The 25,126-nt window shown below is 32.4% G+C and overlaps 1 protein-coding gene across 2 annotated transcripts in view; it reads left to right on the forward strand.

Moving 5' to 3' along the window:
- Window positions 1-854: 854 nt before the first annotated feature.
- Window positions 855-25,126, forward strand: part of LOC145692372 (BTB/POZ domain-containing protein 2-like) — a 38,555-nt gene continuing 14,283 nt past the window's right edge. The window contains exons 1-3 of one of the 2 annotated variants that reach the window (XM_081767671.1): window positions 855-951; window positions 13,402-13,536; window positions 19,279-19,412. In XM_081767671.1, coding sequence (XP_081623797.1) covers window positions 13,408-13,536; window positions 19,279-19,412 — 263 coding nt within the window. In that variant the 5' untranslated portion in view covers window positions 855-951; window positions 13,402-13,407. Of the gene's footprint in view, window positions 952-1,268; window positions 1,413-13,401; window positions 13,537-19,278; window positions 19,413-25,126 lie in introns of those variants that run through there. The other variant, XM_081767673.1, reaches the window with a different exon arrangement.

The raw sequence follows: 25,126 nt of genomic DNA on the forward strand, positions 1-25,126 counted from the left end.
ACCGAAAGGAAAAGGAATGAAGACGTACTAAAAGAAGCTAATGAAGGACGACAGATCATGAAGATAATAGGAAAAAGAAGAAACAATATGCTTGGCTATCTTATTGGGCAGTCTGATTGGATCATCGTGCTGATAGAGAGAAAGAAGGAAAACCAGGAAGAGGAAGGATAGAATATTTAGATGCAGTTACGAAGAAGAGACCTTATGAAAGTATAAAACAGCTTTCCCAAGGGAGAGAGAGATTTAAGATTTCCATGTTGCTCACCAATCTATCGTTGAGGTGAACAAGAAGAAGATATGTATTAGTTTTTCCGATTTTTTCCGCCCTTCCACAAAGCACATGTTACATACACCTCAGACTGGCCCTGAACGTCTTTGCTGTTTCTTCGGTAGGTCAAATGAGATTGGCGGTGGAGTTCGAGGTAAGATGGTGTCAGGGTTCGGTGGATTGTTCAAACTCCCTTTCATACAATTATTTTATATAATACAAGTGATGTTTAGGTTCATTTTCTTTTGTAATCAATGTTTATAATGTGTGGACATACCTAGCGTCAACCTGTATATATTATTTTCAACTTATTTGCTCTGTAACAATGCATTATTTAATACAGACGGATTCGGGTTCATGCCGCGTCACTTTGGTTATTTAGTGCAAATTTATAATGTTTTAACTGCATTTTCTGGGTTGGAAACTGGAGGGGCAACTCTAAATTTAACCCGTAGAAAAATTTATTAAATTATTTGCACTAAATAACCAAAGTGACGCGGCATGAGCCCGAATCCGTCTGCATTAATGTACTTTGAAACAATAATTGTGCAATAGTCGATCTAGACAAGTGCTGCGACTTTAATAATGTAAATTGATCGGTTATATTGAAGTTAAAGTATTATTCACATTTTAGAGTAATCTGTGCTTGCGGTTAAGGTAAAAAGTGTGTGAAGACATATAAAGTAAGTTTACTAAGTTTGTGATTATATAAGTTCATTTCTTCACTAGTAATAAGCTATTGTAATTCTAAAATAATAATCAAATTGTACATATAATATGGGAGACGCGACTTTTATGTATGGTGTTTATTTAAGTAAATTGTTTGACCCTCCGCGATGTTTGTCTATGGCAACTTTTGTTTCGTTGAATTGCAAACAATGTTTTGTGTGCTCTTCAATTAGAATTCTATAAAAACAAAATAGTACGTTGTGGCTATTACCCTGGTGATTATTCAAATCTGCATGCATCTTCCCTCCCCTCTATTTTAGTGGTCAGGTTTAATTCCTGTTGGAGCATTAAAACAAAAATTTAAACGCATTACTTGCTGCGGATTGTACTGTAAACTGTAGGTCCATCTCTCATATAGTACCATGCAGAAAAGAGACGCTAAACTTTAACAAATAATAATATATCTACATCTGAGGTAATATAAAGATTTCTTTTTCTTTGTAAATAATGAAAAGAGCAACGCAGATTCTTGGGAGTTTTTTCCTACATACTTTCCGGCAACAGATGTGATAGAATTAATACAATGAAGATTTAAGTCTTTAATTGGTACATAATACAAGTAGTGTACCAATTAGACACCTGAATGGTCGTTGTACGTATATTTATGTGCTGTACCGCAAAGCAGATTCTAGAAATGCAAACAAAATTGGTGGGGCAATAACGTAAATTTATGCTTTGTTTCATTGTTTTTGTACTCAACTACTACTTTCGTTCTCTTGTAGTAGGTTCTACAATTTAGAAAGTTCCTTTACAATGTACACGTACGTTAGTCGTATGTTCTATCGGGGTTGACTCTAATGTTAAATTATCCAACCCAACGTAGCACTGAGCTTCTCTACTCTCTAATGTCTAGCGCCCGCACCTTAAGGCTAGTTTTAGATGGAAGCATTTTTCGTTGCAAAAGTCGTATCATCGGCTACTCAAAAATGATAACAAAAAGGTGTTTCTCAAAACTAATATTAATTACTTTCTACACTTGCTAGCACAAGAAACCTGGCACAAAATATATGAAATTGGTGATATGGATGGTGAATTTAACTCTTTTCTAGATACACTTCTCTTTCACTTCAATATTGCGTTTCCCAGAAAGAACTACAGTAAGGTTAGGATGGGGAAACCATTGGTCACTATAGGAATTAGGACTTCTAAACTCAAACTACTTGAGTTATCAAAAAAAAAAAAAAAAAAAAATAACAAAACTTGTAAAGATGTAACACCTTAATTTATTGAATATGTAAAATACTATAGAAAGACGTACAAAAGAGTCATAAAAACGGCAAAGCTTTTATACAGTACAAATTACATCTTAGCAGCGAGAAATAAAAGTAAAGCTATGTGGAAGTTAATCAATGGTAAGATGAATAAGGTAAAAACAACAGGAATTGATGCAATAAAAATAAACTCTCAAGTAGTATGTAACCCAGATAAGCCTGCAAATCATTTTAATAAATATTTCTTAACTTTAGAAACATTTAACCCAATCAAAATAGCTCATCAAGAAAATAACTGGAAGCTACAGAGCGGAATACCTAAGTTGCTTTTTCTGAAACCAGCTATACCAGAGGAAATCTTACAAATAATAAAAAGCTTAAAAAGTTCCAGCTCTCCAGGTTGGGATGAAGTGCCATCCATGATTGTAAAGGAAAGTTCTCTTCTTATTGCACATCAACTCGGTCATTATAATAAATCATTCATTTTTGACAGCAATTTTTCCTACGCGGCTTAAGTTAGCTAGAGTTACATCTGTATATAAAAAGGGGAGTAAATTGGAGTTAAATAATTATCGTCCTATTTCAGTTTTGTCGTGCTTTTCTAAAATATTTGAGTTAGCAATGAGAGCGCGACTAAATAACTTTTTCCTTTTAAATAATATATCCACAAGTCAACACGGGTTTCAAAGCCGGAAGTCAACCAACACTGCAATCTTTAATTTCATCTCTGATGTAGCAATGAATATAAATAAAGGAAAGTGTGTAATTGGTATTTTTGTTGATTTATCTAAGGCGTTCGGTTCTATAGACCATGGTATTTTGCTAGAAAAATTGTATTCTTATGGCATCAGACGTGTGGCAAACAATTGGATAAAGTCGTATTTATCTGAACGTAGTCAAACTGTTGGCATCTGTAAAAAGGTAAATAGCAGAAGGAAGATGTTTAAATCATCTATAATGAAAGTAACAAAAGGAGTACCACAAGGATCAATATTGGGTCCTCTTTTGTTGTATATATTAATGATTTGGTTAACAGTTCTAGGCTATGTGAAGTCAACATTGTATGCTGATGACATAAATGTTCTTGTTAGTGGAGACTCAGTAAATTAAGCAGAAAGGCTCACTACAAAGACGTTAAAAAAAGTTATTAGTTGGTTAAACATAAATAAATTAACTATGAATTTAGGAAAAACTAACATTGTCAAATTTCGATTCCCGGGCCAAAGAAATGAACTTGTACCAATAACTGTAGACACTGTAGGATTATGTCAAACAACATCTATTAAATTTCTAGGAGTATATGTTAATGAAGATTTAACATGGAATACTCATGTTGAATACGTTAATACTAAACTCAGTTTACTCTGCTTTGCATTCCGTAGGTTGCAAGGTAGTTTGTACAAGGAAGCTGTCATGTCCTTATAGCAAAGTTTTTTCAATAATAAACTATGGTGTTATATTCTGGGGGAATTCGAGAATAAGTGCTAGTACATTCCGAATACAGAAAAAAAAATATTAGAATAATGTTTAGTATGCCTGATCCTCATGTAAAAATGTTTTTATATATATATCGCACAATTATGTATGTAATCGAACACAAGGATTTATTTACATTAGCTAATACGATTCACTCGTACAATACTAGGCAGAATTATAATATATATATTATCCAACAGAACTATACAAATTTTAACAAAACTGTATATATGAATTGTATAAAATTATATAACAAGTTACCAACAAAGTATAAGGACATTAACGAAAAACGGATATTCAGAAATGCTCTGTTAGAATTATTGTTAGAAAAAAGCTATTACTCTGTGGAAACTTGCCTTACTGATAACATATAGAGAATGTAAACAATATCTGACAACTGTAATGCTTAATTGGGGATTGTCCTCATTTGTAAGCTATGGACAGACACATAAATATGAATATGAATACGAATATGGATATCCTACCGTGTAAAGTAGCAAATGCTATATATTATTTCCCATGCCATGGCATATCTTATGGCATTTCTAGTCGATAGAACCTGCTCTATTTCCTAGCATTTTCCACAGCATTTCTGGTCCGATTGCAGCGCCGTGGTGTGCTAAAAGGAAGTGAAAGATTTTGGGCCAAATATCCATGCTCTTTGTTTTGTGTGGTAAATAGAATTGTAGTAAAGAAAAATGAGGGAGTGGGGATGCTATTATTATGCTGATTGAAAAATATGATGAGCATCCTTGTTTGTACAAAGTTAAATGTCCTTTGTATCATAATAAGCATATGCGACAAAAGGCTTTAGAAGAAATAGCGACTGAAATCTCTGTTTTTAGTTTCGGAGCCATAATTGCGCTCTTCTCCAGTGATTTGTTTGCTACGTCACGACAAGATGCTTATCAAAATACTACCGTGTAAAAGCACCATATACTTTTGATGCCATAGAATATTGTACGAGATTTTTGGCAGCACATCTGCCACTGGAAATGCTACGATAAATGCTTCAGTCTAAAACTAGCCTGAGTCCCGGATTCGGTTTCCGCTGGGAGAGCCTTGAACCTTAAACACATTGCGATGATTTGGATTCGACCTTAATAGTACGTCCACATAGATAAACCTTGGTAGTGAAAAGGGAGTCTAATCTTACATAAACAACAACCACTGGCGCAGGAAACACGGGTTCGATTCCCTGTAGGTGCTCATGTGGTTCGGATCCCACGTTAAGCTGTAGATTCACGTCTCTCATAGCCTCGACACTGAATGAGATGCTAAGCTCCAAATCAACCACCGTATCACTGCATTCGTTTCGGTTGCCTGAAAGTTATACATCAGTGATACTATCTTAACAATACTGAAATTTATACATGTTACTATACGTGTGTTTTGGATTGCGTAAATTTAAACCAATAAGCAAGAAAATATTACTATAAGGAAAGAAACAGATACACTTCGCTGTAAGCGGTCAAATATCATATTAGGAGAACCTAATTTGAGTTCAGTTTGCAAGTTAAAAGCCACAAACTGCCATGGGTATAAGCTACTGTTAGTTTACCAAGGCAGTAAAACTTCATTATTCACAAAAGTCCTTATTCCGTTACTGTTGTACCGTCCCCTTTACTGTTATGTTGATATGTTTGCAATAGAAAACTTCAGAATACCATTTTTAACCTCTTCTCATCGAATTTTAACGTCGTCTATAAATGCGATGTATATATGTATTTCTTTGGCCTATGTTTCCACATAAAATGTGTCTTTAGCTCCTTTAACGTGTTATTAATTGAAATTTTAGTTTATACATACTCGTAAATTGCATACATTGTAGCTCATCCATAACGACTCGGGAACTTATTATATAAATAACTATTATTTATGTTTAGAGCTTAATACACTTATTTATTAAAATTAAAATAAAATGTTACAGTTTAAATAGCTTAACGTTGTCTTCATCAGATTAGAAGTTGTTGAAACTGTAACATTTAATTAATTTTAATAGATAAGTGTATTAAGCTCTTCCGTGGAGGGGAAACTAACCATTCCATTTTCAGTACAATATTGCAACCACTTTTGATCTTTTTTACTAAAGTATTTTTGTCGTTAAACATTTATCTAATAGGTCTATAAACTAAGATAACCCATTACGCCCATCGACTTGCCCCTTTTCTTTCCTATCATATGACTACTTCCTTTGTTCCTTGCACTTTTTTCCTTCTAAAAAGGGTAATTAAATGTTTTTTTTCGTGTTATAATGGTAAAAGAAAGATAGATTGTACTGTTATTTCTTCATTAAAATTGAAATGTTTGAAAATGTCTCGTGAAAAAATATTTCCTAGCAGGTTCTAGCCCAATTGACGACAGAGCTGAGCGCAATTACTAGGTCAGCAAACGAGGAGTAGGTAGTCATTTTCCCCATATGTATTAAGAATAATCTACCGTTATGATAAGATGGGGTAAAACCAGGTCAGATTTTAGAAGTAGTTTTGCTCTGCCAACAAAAAAATCGGAGGGCAAAGTATGATTCTTTAGTGCAGTTACCGTGAGGCTTGTGATTAATCTGTTAAGAAAATAATAATTAAATTAAACAGTTATTTTTTTCTTAATTTAATCAATTAATTTTTTCAAAAGTAAATTTTTAATTGATAATTGTTTTAAAAACTCGTAACAATTAAAGAATAATAGTTATTTTTCTAGAAAAGACATTTGAAATACATATTCTGCAAGAATTTTTTTTTCTGAAATTTCAAAAACTTCATGGACGGTTCCACTATAGAAGGTGATTCATTCAGACTCCTTTCCCAAAGTAACCACAACTTGCTTTGAGGTATGGGCCATGGACTTTGTAACAATGAAATCACTAGTATTGAAGATAAAAATATATATTTTGAACCATATAATTTTCATTGATTTTCTTTTCCAATTTTATGACATTTTTATTTTGTTTTTATTAATTATCAGTTTTGTTTGAAAACAGTATTTTTTCATAATAATCGATTAACTCTCCTATGCCCTTAATTTATTTGTTTAATTTCACATCAATTTTCACCACTCAAAACAAATCTTACTTCATAAGACAAAAGACAATTTTAATTTGAATCCATTAGTTTTGAAGTTAATTTTGATTTTAACTGTTACTTTTCCCCGGCATTAATTTTTAATTTAATAGATTATTTTTCCTGCATCTTAACTTTTAGTTTTTAATCCGTTAATTTTTTTCATTATTTTTCCAATTTTTATTACCGTACATCTTTATCAGGGGTCATATAATCAGAAAATGTTATGCTGTGTGAAAAAGTTTACCAATCTGTAAGGATTTTCTAGCACGATCTGGCTATGACATAGGAAGGATACAGAAGCAAATCAAATTGTAACTTACCAATATAGTCCCTTGTAACTTCAACATAATTTTCAAAATGGTTCTCAATTGCAGCAGGGGAAAAATACAACCTCGAATGGTCCTTCAACAAGCCTGCACAGCGTCAATCATTTCCGAATAACTACCAAAATGTTTTACGCGACAGTCTTCCTTCATATTTGGGAACAAATGTTAATCAATGGTGTCCATGTAAGGCCTAGAACAAATTCATAGGCCTTACCAATTCAAAACTCCTTAATGATTTGCAGTTTAGATGTGGATGACTGTTATCACAATAGAGAAACCTTAATCGTCAACATTCCATGGGGTTTCTCTGTGATAGCATTACTATTGTAAAATTGTCTTTTAGGGTAGAGCTCAAATATGGTACACGGGAAGTTTGGACTTTTTCCAATCACTTTTTATTATAAAAGTCTCTTCTTATATACAATAGTAATAAATATTACAAATAAAATATAAGTTCCTCTCAAATATTTTCATGATTTGTTGGTGAGTTTGTAGAAGCCCAATGACCAAGCGTTTTAAGGTAACAGGAACTAAGGCCCTTGTGATTGAGGTGTGAATAGTTACCTCTCAGAAACCAGGGGTCCTAGAGAGGAGGATAAATCCCAGAGACCAGGCGTTCTAGGGAGTGGTGAGGTGTTTGCAGAGACCAGACGTCCTACCAAAAGGAACTCTCACAGCAGGGTTTCCACTGGTCAGGGAAATCAGGGAAAACTCAGGGAAAATGGTGCAGGTCAGGGAAACTCAGGGAAAAAGACTGGAAATCAAGGAAAATCAGGAACATTTTATAATAAAATATATTTTTTCTAACATTAATTGTACACCAATTTCAGCTTAGCCAACCATCAATGATCACAGTAAGGAACGTTGTTCAGATTTTTATGGGTGGCAAGTGGGATGTACGTATGAGCACTTGATTATTATTTGTGTCTATAGAATAAATGTTCCCATATATAAATATTCACCGTTATTTATTCCTTATTTATATATCAACGTCAACTCACCGAAATTTTATCGCAACTTTAGATTGTTTTATATACATTACAGAATTTTCACATTTCCAGGAATAAAGTTAGCAAAGACCTCCGAAACAAAATCGTAAATACTCCACTGATTCTATGAAAGGGAAAACAACTAAAATTACACAGAAATATTATTTTATCCTTTACGGTAGCATTTGGTAAATTTATACTTATGTTTAATGTATCAAGTTTATATTCTACAAGCTATTATGGACCAGGCCCCATGTAGGGGAAAAAAACAGCTACTCTGAATAACTCCTGAGAGTATATACCTCAATTAAACAAGTTATCACTAATAGAAATGCATAATTCTACACAGAAACTTCCTACTCTATATAAGGAAATCATTTAATAACATATTAATATTGAAAGATGCCTTCAGCGCTAGAACTAAACTCCCAGAGGCGAGCCTTCGCACCTTCCCGAGAATGCTCGCAATCCCCAGCGATAATAGCTTCGCTCCCTGAGCAGAATAGTAGGTAAGCCTGTCTAGCGAGCTGGTGAGGCTCATATGGAAGGGTTTTCAAGTGTTTCCAACCTACTATGTTTTAGTTAAAAAACGAAATTTTGAAGTATTGACTTTATTTTATGAGAGATCAAAGATAAAGAAAATATACGGTAGAAAACTGCGTAGGCCCAGCCTCAGAGCCTCATAGTACGCTTCGCCACTGATCATTCACTTTCATTAGTCATCCGTCTCCTTTTAAGCCTACAGAGCATAACTATGGGTGTGAAACTTTTTTTTTTTTTTTTGCTGGCAATAACTCACTGACCATCCATCCAGCTGTAAGTAAAAGAGAAAGATATTTTACCTAAAAGCGTAATTACTATCTGTGGCAATAATAATTTCATTAACAAGTGCTGCTAATGTCTTCGGACTTAAAATGGTTTCCTCTCAAAAATTTCGATTGTTCTAGGAATATTTTCACTATTCGAGATTCACAAAACAGATTATTATATTTCATAGATGAACTTAAAAAGACATTAACAGGATGGAATAAAATATTTTTCCTCAGCCCGAAGAAATTAGCAGAACTCATGCTAACGAAATTATTGCTGGAACAAATAGAAATTGCGCTATTCAGATAAAGTTTCATTCTTATATTGTAAAGAGATAAATTATTCAAAATAGGTTATAATTGATGGATGTTATTATTAACATGTAAAATTACACATACACTAGAAGTAATCGAATACTCGATGTTATTTCATGGGTAAGGTAAAATCAGATACTCATTTGGAGTTACGTAAAATCTTGGTACAATTAAAAAAAAATCTCTTAATAATTTGAGCTAAAAGCTAAACATTAAACAAAAGTCACAAACAAATGTATCATACCCTCTTTAAGATTACTAAAAATAGAAGTATCTGGAGTACAGAATACTGGATCGAACCTTCATTAGATTTTTCTAATTCGCATAACATTTTTGCAATTCAAAGGTTTAATAGATTTATTTTTCCTTTGATAATGAAGTTTTCTATTTATGACTTTTCTTTGTTTTTTAGCCATCTGTCTTCTATTCTTCATTGAAGTTTTTTTCTCCTTTCTTTTGTTTCAGTATTATTTCCAGCTTAAACTTTTAGGAAGACGAAGTGAGAATGACAATTTTTCTTCTACTGCTGTTACTTCTTTTCTCTACCTTGTATTTTGTTCTTGGGTAGGAAGTATCAGCATTTTAGGGGAAATGATAAATAGTGATGTTAATAGCCTTATCACCTTTCCATCGTACACATTGATGGCAAGATTTCTTTACGAACGGACTTTGATGGTCGCTTTTCTATACCAGTCAGTGTAGGTGATAAGAATGCCTTATCCATACTACACTTAGGTTTTCTCATAACAACTATATAAATGTGGCACCTCTAAATATCAATGTAAAGTCTTGACTTCTTACTGACACTGATCTTTTTCAGGCAGAACTGGTAAAAAGGTTCAAATCATCATAATAAATTGAAGATTCATTAAAAAATTCTATTAAAATTTCTTTTTTTAAAAAAGTTGTGTACGGGCGTCTATGGTTTATCTCCAGTTGTTTTATCGGTGTTCTGGAAGCCACAAGATTGTAGCACTCATAAAATAGCCAAGAAAATAGCACTTATAATTGAGAAGCCGAAATGGCTAGTTGTACTCAACTTTACCACATACGTATATGAAATTGGAAAGTGAGAAGCCGGAGGGGTAGAATAGGGTATTTGTATACAATATAAGTGAGTAGCTATGACTACTTAATGAGTTAATTTTCTTACGCACGTAATTAGTATTCCTCCCACATAAAGATTTCTGAAATTTTAGTCAAGAAGCTAGATCATTAGCAGAGTATGATGTACAGTTATACGAAATATTATGTGTTAATATGTATTTACATTCAAGATCAAATACTGAAATATAGGAGAAACATGTTTATATACATTGAACCTTTTATAGAGTGAGTCCATCTGAAGTGGTCTAAAGATAAGGAAAATGGTTGCTCGACTAACTCCGAAAATTATAGAAATTGAAGTGTGATGAACCTTGTGTATGAGAAGGTCAATAACATCATACACGTTGTCCTATGTAGGGCCTACAAGTGTTCCAGAATGGTGGCTATCTTTGTTGTCGGTGGAGTGCCATTTTTTGCATTTACAAGCGTTTATGAGAACTACAGTTGCTCAGGACGTACGTATCAGACGAACTTCAAACAAAAACGAATGTTTAGAGGAGAGATTGAGGTACACAAAGAACATACACACTTGCTTCTAAATAAATATGCAGGGTTGCAAACCAATACAAGAAATCACTAGAAAAATACAGAAAATTACACCTTTATTAAAGGGGCTGTAATTTGGAATGGCATAAAGTGAGGGGTTCATAAGTTTTGTGCTGAATACTATTGTATGTAAAGAGTCTGTAGAAATATTCAAGCAATGATACTTCAGGCACCATAGATTTATGGGGATCCGAAAGTTGAAGTTTGTGATTTTGATGCCTTTATTGGTAAGCCATAACAAGTATTAAACTGTAATATGATTAAAAGTGTATCAGCTCATCTTTTAATAGTGTCATAAATTAGTGTCATTACTGTAAAGTTATTTCCGAAATTATTTCAGGAGTTCAGGACTTCTTTCATAAGTTAAACGTCAGAAAACTGAAGTTGGTATCTATTAATTCGCATAACACATGTCCTAACAGAAAGTGTAAAGTACAAGAAAGATCAAAACAGGCAAGCTAGCAATTATTATCACAAAGAATGCTTCAAAACGCAGAATTGATTGTTAAAATTCATAAATATTATATATTTAGGAATTTTAATAATCAGCTCTGCGTTTCGGTAATAATTGCTCTCCAACTTGTCTTAAACTTTCGTCTACTCTACACTTTCTATTAAAAGATATGTCTTGTGCCATATGAATTCATCAATACCAATTGAAGTTGTTTCACGTTCGACTGACAACAAGTTGAAAAGTCTAAAACAATTATTACTCTTTTCGTAAAAAATAAAATAAAATAGAAAGCAGTCAGATTTTTGGAATTTGTATTTTTCATTCTTTTAACCGGAAGGAATGGAGTTTTCATTCTTTATAAGGAAATCGATAGTTAAAAAGATTAGTTTCCTTTCTATTCTTCATTTGTACCAGAGAGTTTTCTTAAAGAGAAGTATCCTGATCTTAAACCCAAGTTGTTTCCCGAGCCTGTTTTGACTAGGTGGAGTAGTTGGTTCCTTATTGTTGCGTATTTAGACAAATACTTAGAACCACTAGAACCACTTCCTTTCAAAATGCAACAATCTAAATTCTCAAGCTAAAACGCTTAAAAGTTATTTGAAAGACAAGAAGCTAATTTTGAAGGCTCAGTTAAGTTTTGTCAGTGATAATTGGGATAACCTTGTCGATTTTATAACTTTCACTGAGACTGACAAATGTCCCACAACACATCTGTTGAGAAGTCATCTTGACAGACTCAGTACTCAATTGGGCGGTTTTTTTTGCAGGGCCTCTTTGGTGAAAAAACTAAAGCACACAATTATGTTTGTTACCATATGAAAAGGGGGCTAGTGTTGAATGCGACTTTAAAAAATGTGCCGAAAGATCATTGAAGCTTTCTTCCCAAAGATAAGACTTCCAAACCACAGAAATATGTGATGCTTTGGGAAAGCTGTTTAATACTTCTGTAATTACATGCAGTAGTAAACCAGGCATTGTTGAGTTAAGGAAGTTTTTTAAAGCTTTGCCTTCGTTTTAAAAATGCAAGCATCTGATTATGAAGTACTGTATTTGGATTACAAAGTGGCCTATGAACTCTTGACAAGTAATTCGTCTGGAAAGTGAAGTGTAATGAATGTTTTGAATGGACAAAAGTTCCTAAGTGATGATTGTTTCGAGTTTTTTTGTAAATACACTTACATATGTGTGGCTTCTAACAAACAATGCCAATTGTGGGGTTTTCTTCCAAGTATGCTTATGTTTAATGCTTAAATGTAACTTTTGCCTATGTGTTTCCTACTCATAGTAAGTTTACTGATTTTTCTTCAGTTTGGTTTAAAAAAATATAATTTTCTATGAGTAAAATTTGCAATGTCAAATCAAATATTCAGTATATTTTGTTTTTAGGCAATTAATGGTTTATTCCTGTAGTGCTCTATGAATAAAAGAAACAGTTGTAAAAAATGTCAAGGAATATCTTTTCCACAAACACATGTCAGGGAAGAGGTACAAAATGCGAAACTTTATTTGGAAAACGCGACAAAACGCGAAATATGATAAACGAAACGCGAAATTTTCAAATTCTTAGTGCGAAAAACTCGTGCCCCTACTAATAGTTAACATAGGTACATTACGCAACTAGACAATTAGCAATTTATATTCAACCTTTCTTAAATATGCATGCAAACAAAATTCGCTCTTATTATTTTCTTTTTGAAAGTAACTTTAAGACAGAAAGAAAGCCTTAACAATCGCATTCTATATCACTGATCTTTACAGTTTATGGAAACGTAAATAGACAAACGAAGCAATGATGAATATGAATATGATTTCACAACAGTAACCATTTCAAAAACTGTCTAATTCAATTTATTTTCTTGGTTGTAGGCCGTCATTATTTCCAAATTTTAAAAAAGCTCTGCTCTTGTAGCTGTTTTGAAAACTAATAATAATAATAATAATATATATATATATAACTTGGGCAAGCTCTTAAGAAAACCATTCTTCTCTCAGTTAACGATTAAACAAGAAGTGATCTCACTTCGCCTGTCTGTAATAGGCACCGAACTAAATCACTGGAGTGAATATATTAATGAAATCGTAAAAACTACTAAATGAAACTTTTGTTTTCAGTATAATATGGCTACAAACTACTCCAGTGATTGGCAAGATAGAACAAGTGGTCTGTATGAAAAAGTAGCTTATATCGGAAACAAACAGTTGTTTACAGATTGTCACTTCCTAGTGGAGTATGGAGATGATAAGAAGGTAAGTACATCAATTTCTTAGGTATTTAGTCAAACATTCTTTTTCAAATTTACGTCATATTTAGAGTTTTCCTCTAAATTTATCTGAAGAGCAGATTTGAAATTGTTCATTTTATTGCTCGATTGCTGTAAAATTCAGTGATATTATAATTGAATTTTGGCAACCAAATTATTAAAAAGAACAGTGAAACGTTTTGTTGATTCAGTCTGTAAGGTTTCGACCGGTTTTGACCGTACCAAATTGACCGGTTTTTTCTTGTGTTCCGCTGTAGTAGATAGTGTAATCTTCTTTATTAACTTTTCCCGTGTCTTCCCATCTTATCTCTTGAAGTGTTATAACAACTGTGTCCTTCATGATTGGTTCACGTGCTGTTTCTTCTACCTTACCTGATATTAACATTGATTGAACGTTCCACGTCGCTATACTCAGACAATTCTTCCGTTCCTAGTCCTATCCATTGAATCCTTCCCATTTTTCTGAGGCTCTGGTTTCTGTTTCTAAACGAATTGTATTTTTCTGCGATTGGGTCGTTAGCCCTGTGCACAACCCCCAACCTGGAGGACCAGGAGTTTTCTGTCAGGGTCCTCTTCCCCTACCCTTTGTGGATCTCTCTACTAACTGCAAGGCAACAGTACTGGTTTTGGTCTACCCCGGAATTTTCCGGTACCCATCATATCTGATAGGCTTTCCCCTATCCGCCACCTGGAGAGGTGCCTAGTGGGAGTCCAGCAACTCCCCCAGGGTCCACGTATATTTCGTGAGTTATTTATCTTCAGATTTTTGTTCTTTTCAGTTTGATATGTTTGATTATTTTTGAATTTTAGTGCGGTATTTTTCAATCTCGGAAAGGTGAAAACACTGATAGTGTACACATTTTTAAAAGCAGTAGGTTAGATTCAGTGGGTCGTCATTTATAAACAAGTTTGAACCAAGATGTTTTATACGTTCATTTAAATATGTTAATTTTGTAATCTTTATAAGAATAGTCCTTAAAAGTTCAAATCAAAATTATTTAGATCTCTGTTTTAAAAACTAAATGCTAAATGTATTAAAATCTCATTTTTTATGTATCTTAGTAAAACTTTTATGATGCGCACTTCTTTTATATCAAACCCCAATTAAAAAAAATTAAAAGACACTATAATACTATAAAATACTACACTAAGGTACTATAAGATAATACTATAATAATGATATTAAAATTTTAAGAAAATCAAAGGAGATAAAGGTTTTAGAAGTACCTTTCAGAGTAGTTCTTGTTCATTGTATTCATACGTATATTTGTTTTCATAATATGGAATAGTTGCTTGATTTACACCATTCTTTGTTTCAGTTTTAATAAGCTTACTTAGGTGGAGTGGCCATTAAGCGAAAACTAGATTGCCTGTGATGAACTTGAAAGCTGAAAATAATTTGTGAAACAAAACGTTTCTTGAAAACAATATTCTTCTAAGATTAATTATGTAAAACAGAAATGTTCTAGAGAGAGGGAGGGGAGATAAACTTCATGTGTATATCATTGCAAGTGTAACATTATTAAACTAATCGTTAAAAGAGCACATCACATTACCATTTCGTACTTTGTACTTTTAAAATTCTTGAAAAAGTTCATGATTTTTTCTTCCTTAAGTTTACGGTGTCTATTACGTTTCAATAAAGATAGAATGACTTTGTCTTTAAATGGAAATAGGGAAAAATTGTAAATTGACTGAGAATAAAATAAAAAATAACTTTTATTAACTATAGTGTATATTTACATTATGTACTATTTCTTATTAAAAACTTATGAATAAGAAAAAAAATTCAATTTTTTGGAAAAATGTCGTAATCTGAAATGGTGCTTCAAGTAACGAATATTGATATGACTATAAAGTTTCAACGAAGTGTTAAGAGCAAGAAGCAATGATCTTGCACGTAACTTTTTTTTTTTTCAAGATGAGTTGCATTATTGTACAACAATAATGTATATCTTATGTACTTTAAAGTATTATTTGTATTTACGTGCTAAATGAGCTGTTTAAAAAGGCCGAAGCTATCAAGAAGAAGAAGAAATTACATAAAGAAATAATTTAAATATTTTGTATTATATTGAGATTTTGCTTGTTATCATTGTTATGACGATTTGTTTATCTGTTTCAATGTCGTTGCTATAGTAACTAGAAAAATATAGATGTAACGAGGAACCATCTTGTGTAATCTGAATGTACAATATTTTAAGGTGTCGAACAAAATATAAGTTGAAGGATAATAATATATATTTGAAGTGCATTACTGTGTTGAGTTATTCCAGATAATCCTGTGTATTGCAAAACATTTAGAATCAGGGCATATGTAACATAGTTCACGACAGAATTAGCGTTACAATTGTTTATATTTCTTCCCCACAGAAAAAAAAAAGTTAACTTGTTTTCGACCTTGTTTATATTCTCGTTGATGTGTTGTAATAGAAAAAAAAATAGTTTTATTTTTGAAGTTGAATTTGAAGTGTAATTGTTCACAAATTATAATTAAAGCTGAATACTATTTGGAAGGAATAAAGAGTTAGGTTCTGTGTATGTTTGTTACAGGAGAAACATGAAAGATTTAGCAGGAAAAAAATACTAAAAGAAACATTAGAAACAGTGAAAATGGTCCATTAATTTAAAAAAATCCTTTTCTTTTCATAAAGTAAATTCCAGTTTATGTTAAAATTTAAATATTCTAACGCAACAAATTCAGAATTGGCATAAATATTTATGGGAGAACCTATAGGATATTGAAAAAATACAGGTTTTGTAAAGTTGAAAGAAATGTTCTTAGAATATACCATATTTTTAAAACAAAATCCACACTAAATTCGAAATAAGAAAGCTGAACAAAGAATAGCATAATATCGTAGTCAGATACACAGAAGTTTAAAGCAACATGAAATTCTTCAAACTCATGTTGAAAAAGAAATAATTCTTACTTGAGACGAAAATATGGTCATTAACTAATTATTGAGTTGGTTAAGATAGAAAATATGCATGACAACAATAGCTGACTTGCCAGGAAGAATTAATTTATTTATTTGCCTGTTTTGCATATAATTGGGATTCTTCCTAGAAAATATATAAATAAAAGACTTACATGGTTCGAGAACAATTCTTTCAAAGTACAAAGATGCCCTAATAGGCATGACGGGTCCATGACATTTGGACGCGACCGTTTGGGCGCATACATTTGGACGCGAGACATTTGGGCGCAAAACATTTTATCCAAATAGGTTTACCTACCTACATATGTTATAATGTATTTCATAACTAGAGCCTGCATGTTTGAGCACTGGAAATTTCGAAAAACTTACGCAAATAATTTTGCAAAAACTAAAAGTAATATCCTGAATACAGCGAAGTTTCTGCATATCATGCAGAACATGTCTCTTAACAGTTGAAAAGAAATGGCAAGAAACCGTAGCAAACGATTGACTGTCCGGTCGCCGTGCTATGCGGCTTAGTTTTAAAAGAATATTTTCTTTTAAGAATATAAGATTAAGATATAATATATATATATATATATATATATATATATATATGTATATGTATAATAAAGACATGTAAGTTGTGTAAAAAAAAAGAAAGAAAAAAAAGACGTACGTTTTTCGTTAATGTTTAGTTATTTTAAAGATGTGACTATACATTCATACTGCACTCTGTACTTGATTTTTTGAGTCAGACATTTTAAAATTTATCTTAAAATTTGTACAATACTGCACATATTCATTTTCTATAATAAATTATTAAAATGCGTGGTACTAAACATAAGAAATGTTTATTAAGTACTGGCCTGTACCAAGAGATTAGAAGAAACGAATACGAGCTGTTTTTGGAATAAAAGTGGTATTTTTAATGCTATGGGTGATTCAAGAAGTATTTATTGAATGCTTTTTTGGTATTTGATCTGCCCATTAGGCCGGATAGTTGATGCTCTATTGTATTAATAAAAAGTTATTTCAGACTTCATAAAAATAGGTACTTATAGGCACTAGCTATACATTGAAATAGGAAGAACAGGGCAAATAAAATTTACTGTAGGCAGTCTGTGACACCCCAAAACAAATTTTTGTCCTTTATATTATATCTAACGTAAAGGAACGATACGATTGGGCGGCAAAAGAAGAACAGCATGATTTCCAATAAGGATATGGAATAAGTATGACAGACTTCTCAATGATTAAGAACGAACAACCACGCTGAAGCAGTTCACAGTGTACTGCTTTGCGCCCAAACGGCCGCGCCTAAACGTCTGCGCCCAAGTGGCCGCGCCCAAACGTCCTGCTCCGGGCCTGATTGGGTATATACACGCACAAACATACAAGCTTTCATATTTACATCTATTTAAACACAGAAAGAAAAAAATACATATTATCTTCATAGAATTCATTTGCAGAGTAATAACAATTCTTCACTAATAACTTACAAAAATACGCGCCTTAAATACATGATATGATTTACTTTGTTTTACAAAGTCAGATAACTTGTTGAAAATTCTCGCACAATTTATATGCATAGTATTTTGGAAAAACGAGAAATTTTGTGGAATAACATGTAATTTATTAACGTCGTGAATTGTAATTTTGAACTATTTTCAATAAATAAGTATTCATAAAGTAAGGGGTAAAATTTTTATATAGTCTAATATAAGACACAAAAAAGTGCTTCTATGAATATTTTACGTTCAGATTATTAAATATATTCAATTAATTATTTTTAAAAATCCCCTCAATAAGAAACCTCTTTAGTTCTTCATCTTCACATACAACTGAAGAAGTTACTCATGAGTATTGAAAGCTTTGAACGAATTAAAACTACCAGAGAAGTAAGCAAAAAATATTCTTTGCGTAACGATTGCATTATATTATTTGAAGTTTATACAAGGATGATAAAAAAGATTGCAAAGCCTATTATTTCTTATGTGTGAGACATCTGGAAGATCAACACATCTGACGATAGAGGGCACTCAACACTAGTTCTCGATGTAATCAGTTTTTGTTCAACGATTTATCACAAAGGCAGATAAAGTTGTCTATACCACTTGCATAGAAATCCGGGTCAAGTTCTCGTAGCCACCGTGAGGCAGCGATTTTGACATAATTACACGCCAGATAATGGTAGTCAGCCATTTTTTGCTTTAGAACAAATAAGAGGTGAAAGTCATTGGGGCTAGGTCAGGGCTGTAGAAGGGTACTCTAGTCGTTCCAAGCGTAACGTCAGTCGTTGAAGTACTGGGTCTAGCGCTATGTGCAGGGTTGTCATTAACAATATTGGTCTGTCTTGCTTTGAAGGCATGACATCACTTCCCTACATGTTGCCCTCCCCATACACCTCTACAATCTACCTATGAATATCAGTAGGTGTGTGTTTCTGACCACAGGAACCGCACAACTGACCTCACTTTTACTCTTGACCAATTTTCCAGACTAGTCATCATTTTTAATGTCCGCTTCTCAGGTATACATGATCAGAATCCGAAGTTTTCAAACCTGCACCAAGACAGACATGATATTAATCTACAAATAAATTTTCGTTAGTTACAGTGAATAACATAAAAGTGTTATGCTTTGTAACTTTTTCGATCATCCCTCGTGTATATATAATTTTACGTGCATAAGTAGATAGATTACCTTTGGTGCAAAAGATTGAAGAGCTTTTAATAGTAATATTATTACTTGCTTAAGAATTTCGTTCATATAAGGTTTTCATTTATTTATTTATTATTTTTCAGTACATTCAAGCACACAAAGTGATTCTTGGAATGTTCAGCCCTGTATTCGAAATAATGTTTTATGGGTCTTTCCCTGAGACTGGAACAATATGTGTGAAAGATATTAATCCTCGGAATTTTGAGAAGATGTTGAAGTGAGTATTTCTCATGTATCAATATTTCTTAAAGTTTTTTTTTTTTTTTTTTTTTTTTTTTTTTTTTTTTTTTTTTTTAAGTGTAACATTGGTAGAATTTGTAGAAAGAAAAGTGTAATATCAAGAGTTTTACGTACGCGATGTTAATTTACCGGTAGTGAGAAGTATAAAAGTATAATTCTACTTTTTTTTCATTCATTTATTGTAATAGTTCCCATCTACACTATCGAGTATTACTTATTAATGAAAATTTTCTTTTTCGTTCTTCTATTACTTCAATCACACTTTCAAGTGTAGATAAAATGCGCGTCACACTTCAATCACACTTTCAATATTTATCATTTCTTATTTGCTGTCATTTTAATCCAGAGAATTGCCTTATCATTAATTAAATGTAATTATTAATGATAATATTACAAACTTTGAATAGAGTTTATGCAAAAGATCACAAAATTACCTCTCTTCGATTCTAGCAACCATCACCCTTAAAAGAAAAGTTTCTCTACTTTTGGATGCGATAAAATCATAAATTTTGATTCTACTAATATTTTAATGCAATTTACATGAATTGATGTATTCAACTTAGTAGTTACAAGATGAATAAAAGGAATTTCCCTCATTAAATATTTTTATTTCCTATTTATGAAAATACCGAGAATCCTACATGAACAAGACGATAATTTATTGGATAAACATGATTACATTATTTCCCGTCACATAAAATCCAAAAATGCTAGTCACTCTTAACAGTGGTAAACAACTGTTAGTATTGTGCAGTTTTCTTTGATTTCTTTACGTTAAAGAAAACCATAATCTAGTTGAAATTGAAATTAAATGAGATCGTTCACTTTTACCTCCCATGTTTCTTAAGCCCTTCAGGCTAAATTAGACGAATGATTGATGAAAGTGAATGATCATGAAAGAATTGGAGGAATGATAATATGGAAAGAAACGGGAGAACCCCGAGAATACACACTTACACGATGTTGTCCACCATAAATTCACATGGCATAGGATCGAATCAGAGACCCTTCGTACCAGAAACGAAGGTTCTACTGCTGAACTACCGTGCTCTCTCATAATCTAATTAGCTATTTCGTCCTGGAATTTTGGCTGAAGAACACTTAGCGAGAAAGTTGGTAATTCTACTGACAATTTACAGAGAAATAAAAAAGAATTGCTTCGTTTGATGTAACTATAGCTTTAGCATTCACTGGTGAAACCTTAAAAGTCGCTAGTATTATTCAACGTAACTCGTTCTCGTTGAAAAAAAAATCATATTATAATCCTGGTAAGAAAGTTCTGCATATACACTGCCAAATAGAATAGCTTAACTGAAAAGATGTGATAGGGGTTTATGTGATGACTTGTATTGAGTACTGTTTGGAAACATAATACCCCTCTAAATAACTCGAAAGGTGGATAATTGTGTAAATTCAAATAATACTCAAGAAACAAATGAAATTGAATATAAATTCCTTTGATGATGCAGGTAAATAACTCCAGGCAAATGGTTATCGATCTGAACCTAGACATTCACATGGTCAATATCGTGCAATGCTTGGTTTATGTTGAATTTTGAATCGGATCCCATTGAGTACCCAAAATGCAACTTTGTGGTGTTTTAGTACATATATGACGCTACAATCTGGACAATTTTGAACAAATTCAGAGGGACATTTCTATACGAAATTCAAAATTCAAATCTTAATTTGAATTTTTGAAGTGCTATTTTTTATTTTACAGGTTTTTTTCAATATAGTACAACTTGTAGAGCAATCTTTAAGCTTTCCAATGGTGTTTGTTTCACGTCTCTAGTGCACATATTAACTATTTTATGACAATTTTTAATAATCACTGTAACTGAAAAAATGCAATTTTTTGACATTTTTGAACACCCTGTATGGAGGCACTTTCAGGGAGGAGGGTAATATTTGGGATTTTTTCATCTCCCACTGTAACAAAGCTATACACCAATTTTTACAAAAGTCTGAGATGGTCAGGTCTGGTGACTTGTTGATTTGACATGGAATGTCCCATACATTTGGCCTTTGTCTTTTCGTCGTTGTTGAAAAAGTAGCATAATAGTTCAATGTAAAACATAGATCCATTAATGCAACTGTATCAGCGGAAGCTTAGTGAGCATATTAAAGTTGTAATTTATTATATTATTGATAATCAGTTTTCTTATGGAATTTTCCATATGGTTATTTGATATAATAGTATTATTTGGTATGAAAACAACTTTCAATTTATATTTTTATCAATATCAAAAGTTAACCAAATTCTATCAATATCAAAACTGAAAAGCAGATCAGTAAAAAAGTTTTTTTTGTGACAATTGAAATGATACATATAGCAGCAAAGAAATCTGTTTCTTCGGACCTAAGAAATAATATCTATTAAAAATATTTATAAAAACTTACTTTTTTTTTTTAATCTCAGGGTTTTGTTGCCACAAGTTTGGATTTGCTGCGGTTTTACCATAAACCTTTTACATAATGGTTCGCAAGCGACTTATCTCAATGTCGAGATGAAGTCAGGTCGTTTTCTCGCATCTAATAGCCCATAGGCACACTTGGATTTTCGAATATGCTCGTAGTTTAGTTTAGTTCAGTTAGTGTATTATCATCATTTTCATACCTAATGGTTACAGATGACTAAGTAAATAGGACACGTCAAAAGCATTAGTATATCTAATTATAAACCTAAAAAAAACATACAGAAAAAATTACACATTCCACACAATGCCAAAATAATAGCACAAAGAATACACTAAATAATGTCTAAATCAATAGAGAATTTGATCAAAATCGAGACCTAGCTACTCGCTGTCTCACTTCTAAAACCGGTAGATACAAACCATTCAGTGATATGGGAAAGAAATTTAGTTGAATTATACCGTTTAGACTAAAGAAGGAAAATGTTGAAAGACTGGGCAGAATGAGAATGTAGAAGGAAAGGGAAAACCCTGAGATAACCCGCTGACGCTATGTTATTCACCACAAGTTCATATGGCCTGGAGTCGAATCGAGGACCCACCACAACAAAGATGAGTATTCTACCACTTAACCGTCGTATTCCATCACATTTGATGTAAATTATTTAGCAAAATCTTTAATTCTCCTCTCACCCCAGAAATCAATTTTACCAAAACCACCTTGGAATTGTTTTATTCAAGTTAAGACACAGTTAAATCACTTTCTCACACTGCAAAACAGGAGATTCTTCTTATTTCGCAGAAATTTGATTTTAAATTCTTAGTTCTCCTACTAAAGTGCAAAGTCTTTTTATATATATATATATATATATATATATATATATATATATATATATATATATATATATATAACTCAAATCAATTAAAGTCCTTCCCCACACGTAAAATTAGTGACAGGTCAGCATTCTGTCAAAAGCTCCCAGGTACAAATTTTAGTGCTGTTACGCCCATCAGTTCCAAAAGTGACGCCCAGTGTGTCAAAAGAAGCTTTTCTGCTTCCAGTACTGCTCTCATATTGCATTTTTGCAGTGAATCACAGATTCATGCTGAAACCAAAAACTCCAAGATACCAAATTTCGTTCCGTTACGTTTGTGGTGACTTAAAAGTTGCTTCCGGAAATCGATACAAGTGCTTCCGTTGCGTTGCTGTCCTTAGCATCATCACCCACTTGCATAAGTGAGTGAGAAAGAAAGCCAAAAGAAAAATGTGGTATCGTTGCGTCCAAAGATTTAAAAGTTGTATTTAGTTCATCGAAATTAATTTTCAAGCTTAGGTTAGGGGTTGAATATTTTGGTATACCAATATGAGTTAAGAATATCAACCCTGCCAAATTTCAGTTTATAAGGGTTACTGAAGTACAATGTTAGTGGCACTTTGTTTTATATTTGTGCGCCATTCGACAATCAGTATTTTGCAGCACGCGCCATTCGATAATCAGTATTTTGCAGCACCTACCCCACTTGATCCTACCTCTGCGTCACTTATGTCGAACTCATTCAAACGAATGACAAGATTTGTATTGTATGATGTTAAAACCGAAAACACTTTGATATATGTCTTATCTAAGCAGAATTGCAAATACAGTCGTATGTATCAAATACAATCTAGGATATATTCGTATTGTAAAGGTATGTATAGGTACTCTTAACGAGAAGGAGAATTACTAATAAATAAATCTTCAAACATTTTTTCTATAAATCTTATCTTAATTATATTTACCTCTTTTTTTTCTTTTAACTTTTTTCTTAACCTTTCACATATACACTTATTCGTAATCTTGGTTCTTAATGATTAAAGTCAGTACAATATCTTATCTAAATTCTTCGTAATTTTTCTTAGTTATTCTGAGTCTCACAGATTATTGTGATATATTTAAAAGCATTTCTTGCCTATTGTACTTTTCCATGAGACCTTCCCTTCCTCGTCTTCATGTTCCAAGCTCATCCTTCATATCTAACTTCATAGATATCATAATAATCATAAAATTTCTAGCTTCTTCCACCTTTTGGGGTGAAATTTCAAAACTTCATGCGAATAAATTAAATATTCATATTCTGTATATCTAAAAATACTCATACACCAAATTTGTACCTGTATTTCAAGAGTTTTGATATAATTTTGAGCCTAATTTTTAAATATTTTGTCTTGCCTTTAGTCTACTGTCTAAGGAGAATATTTGAATAAAGTTTCAACTTTCTAGTTACACATTAGGAATTTTGGGTAATCAAACAGTTTCTAATACCTGATGAAGGTTGTGTCAAATCACGCTTAACCCGAAGTGCAGGATTTAAGGAGTACCAGTTCCGATACTCAATGATTTAGAAGTTCTGTGCAAGATTTAATAAAAAAAAAAAAATAATAATAATAATAATAAATAAATAAATAAAAAAAAAACTTGGTCGAATTTTGTAAAACCCTGCCTTATCTACAGCCTAACGGAAAACATTTCCTTAAAATTCTAAGTTACAACATCTAGTATCAGAAGATTTGACGACGAAAGAGTCAAAATAAGTAGCCCTTCCCGCTGTCTAGTTGATAGCGTACGGCACGAGTTGCCGGGCTCGGTTCCTGATGCGAGAACCTTGAAATTTGGAAGTATTACGGTGGTTCATATTCCACCTTAAACTGTAAATTCATGTCTCGGTGCTAAAATGGAACGCTAAACTCCATTCAACGAATAAGTCAGAAGGTTTATTCTCTCATAGATACAGAAAATACATAAGGCAATACAAATCATTCTTAACCTATTAACAGCGGTTTTATGTAAAAATACTTAATGTTGTTTTCTTCTAAAATAAAATATTAACTAAACAGAATCCAGTTATTTTCTTTCGTGCCTTTTAGTCCACTTGGAGATGAAATATTGGATTTGAATTCATCAAGTTTCGAGTTATATAAACCCTTCAAAACAAGTATAATCATTCCACATTTAAAGTGTTTCCTGCATTTGAAAAGTGTACATTTTAAGGATTAAGCTTTTCTTTAACACGAAAATAATGACACTTGCTCTGGTGGAGCAGAGTTAATCCTCCTCACTATCGTGTATAAAGAGCAGTGACCATCCACTTTCCTTACGGAATACGATTATCAATTAAAGTACTTTTATATCCATTCTTATGGAAATATAAAATTGTTTACAATTATTAACAAGACAATAAGAGAAGAAGAATTTTGTTATGGCAGAAATTTTTGGTATTTTTAAAAGGAAAAAAT

The sequence above is a fragment of the Thermobia domestica genome, chromosome 1, assembly GCF_964235325.1.
Source record: "Thermobia domestica chromosome 1, izTheDome1.hap1.1, whole genome shotgun sequence".
Taxonomy (NCBI): Eukaryota; Metazoa; Arthropoda; class Insecta; order Zygentoma; family Lepismatidae; genus Thermobia; species Thermobia domestica.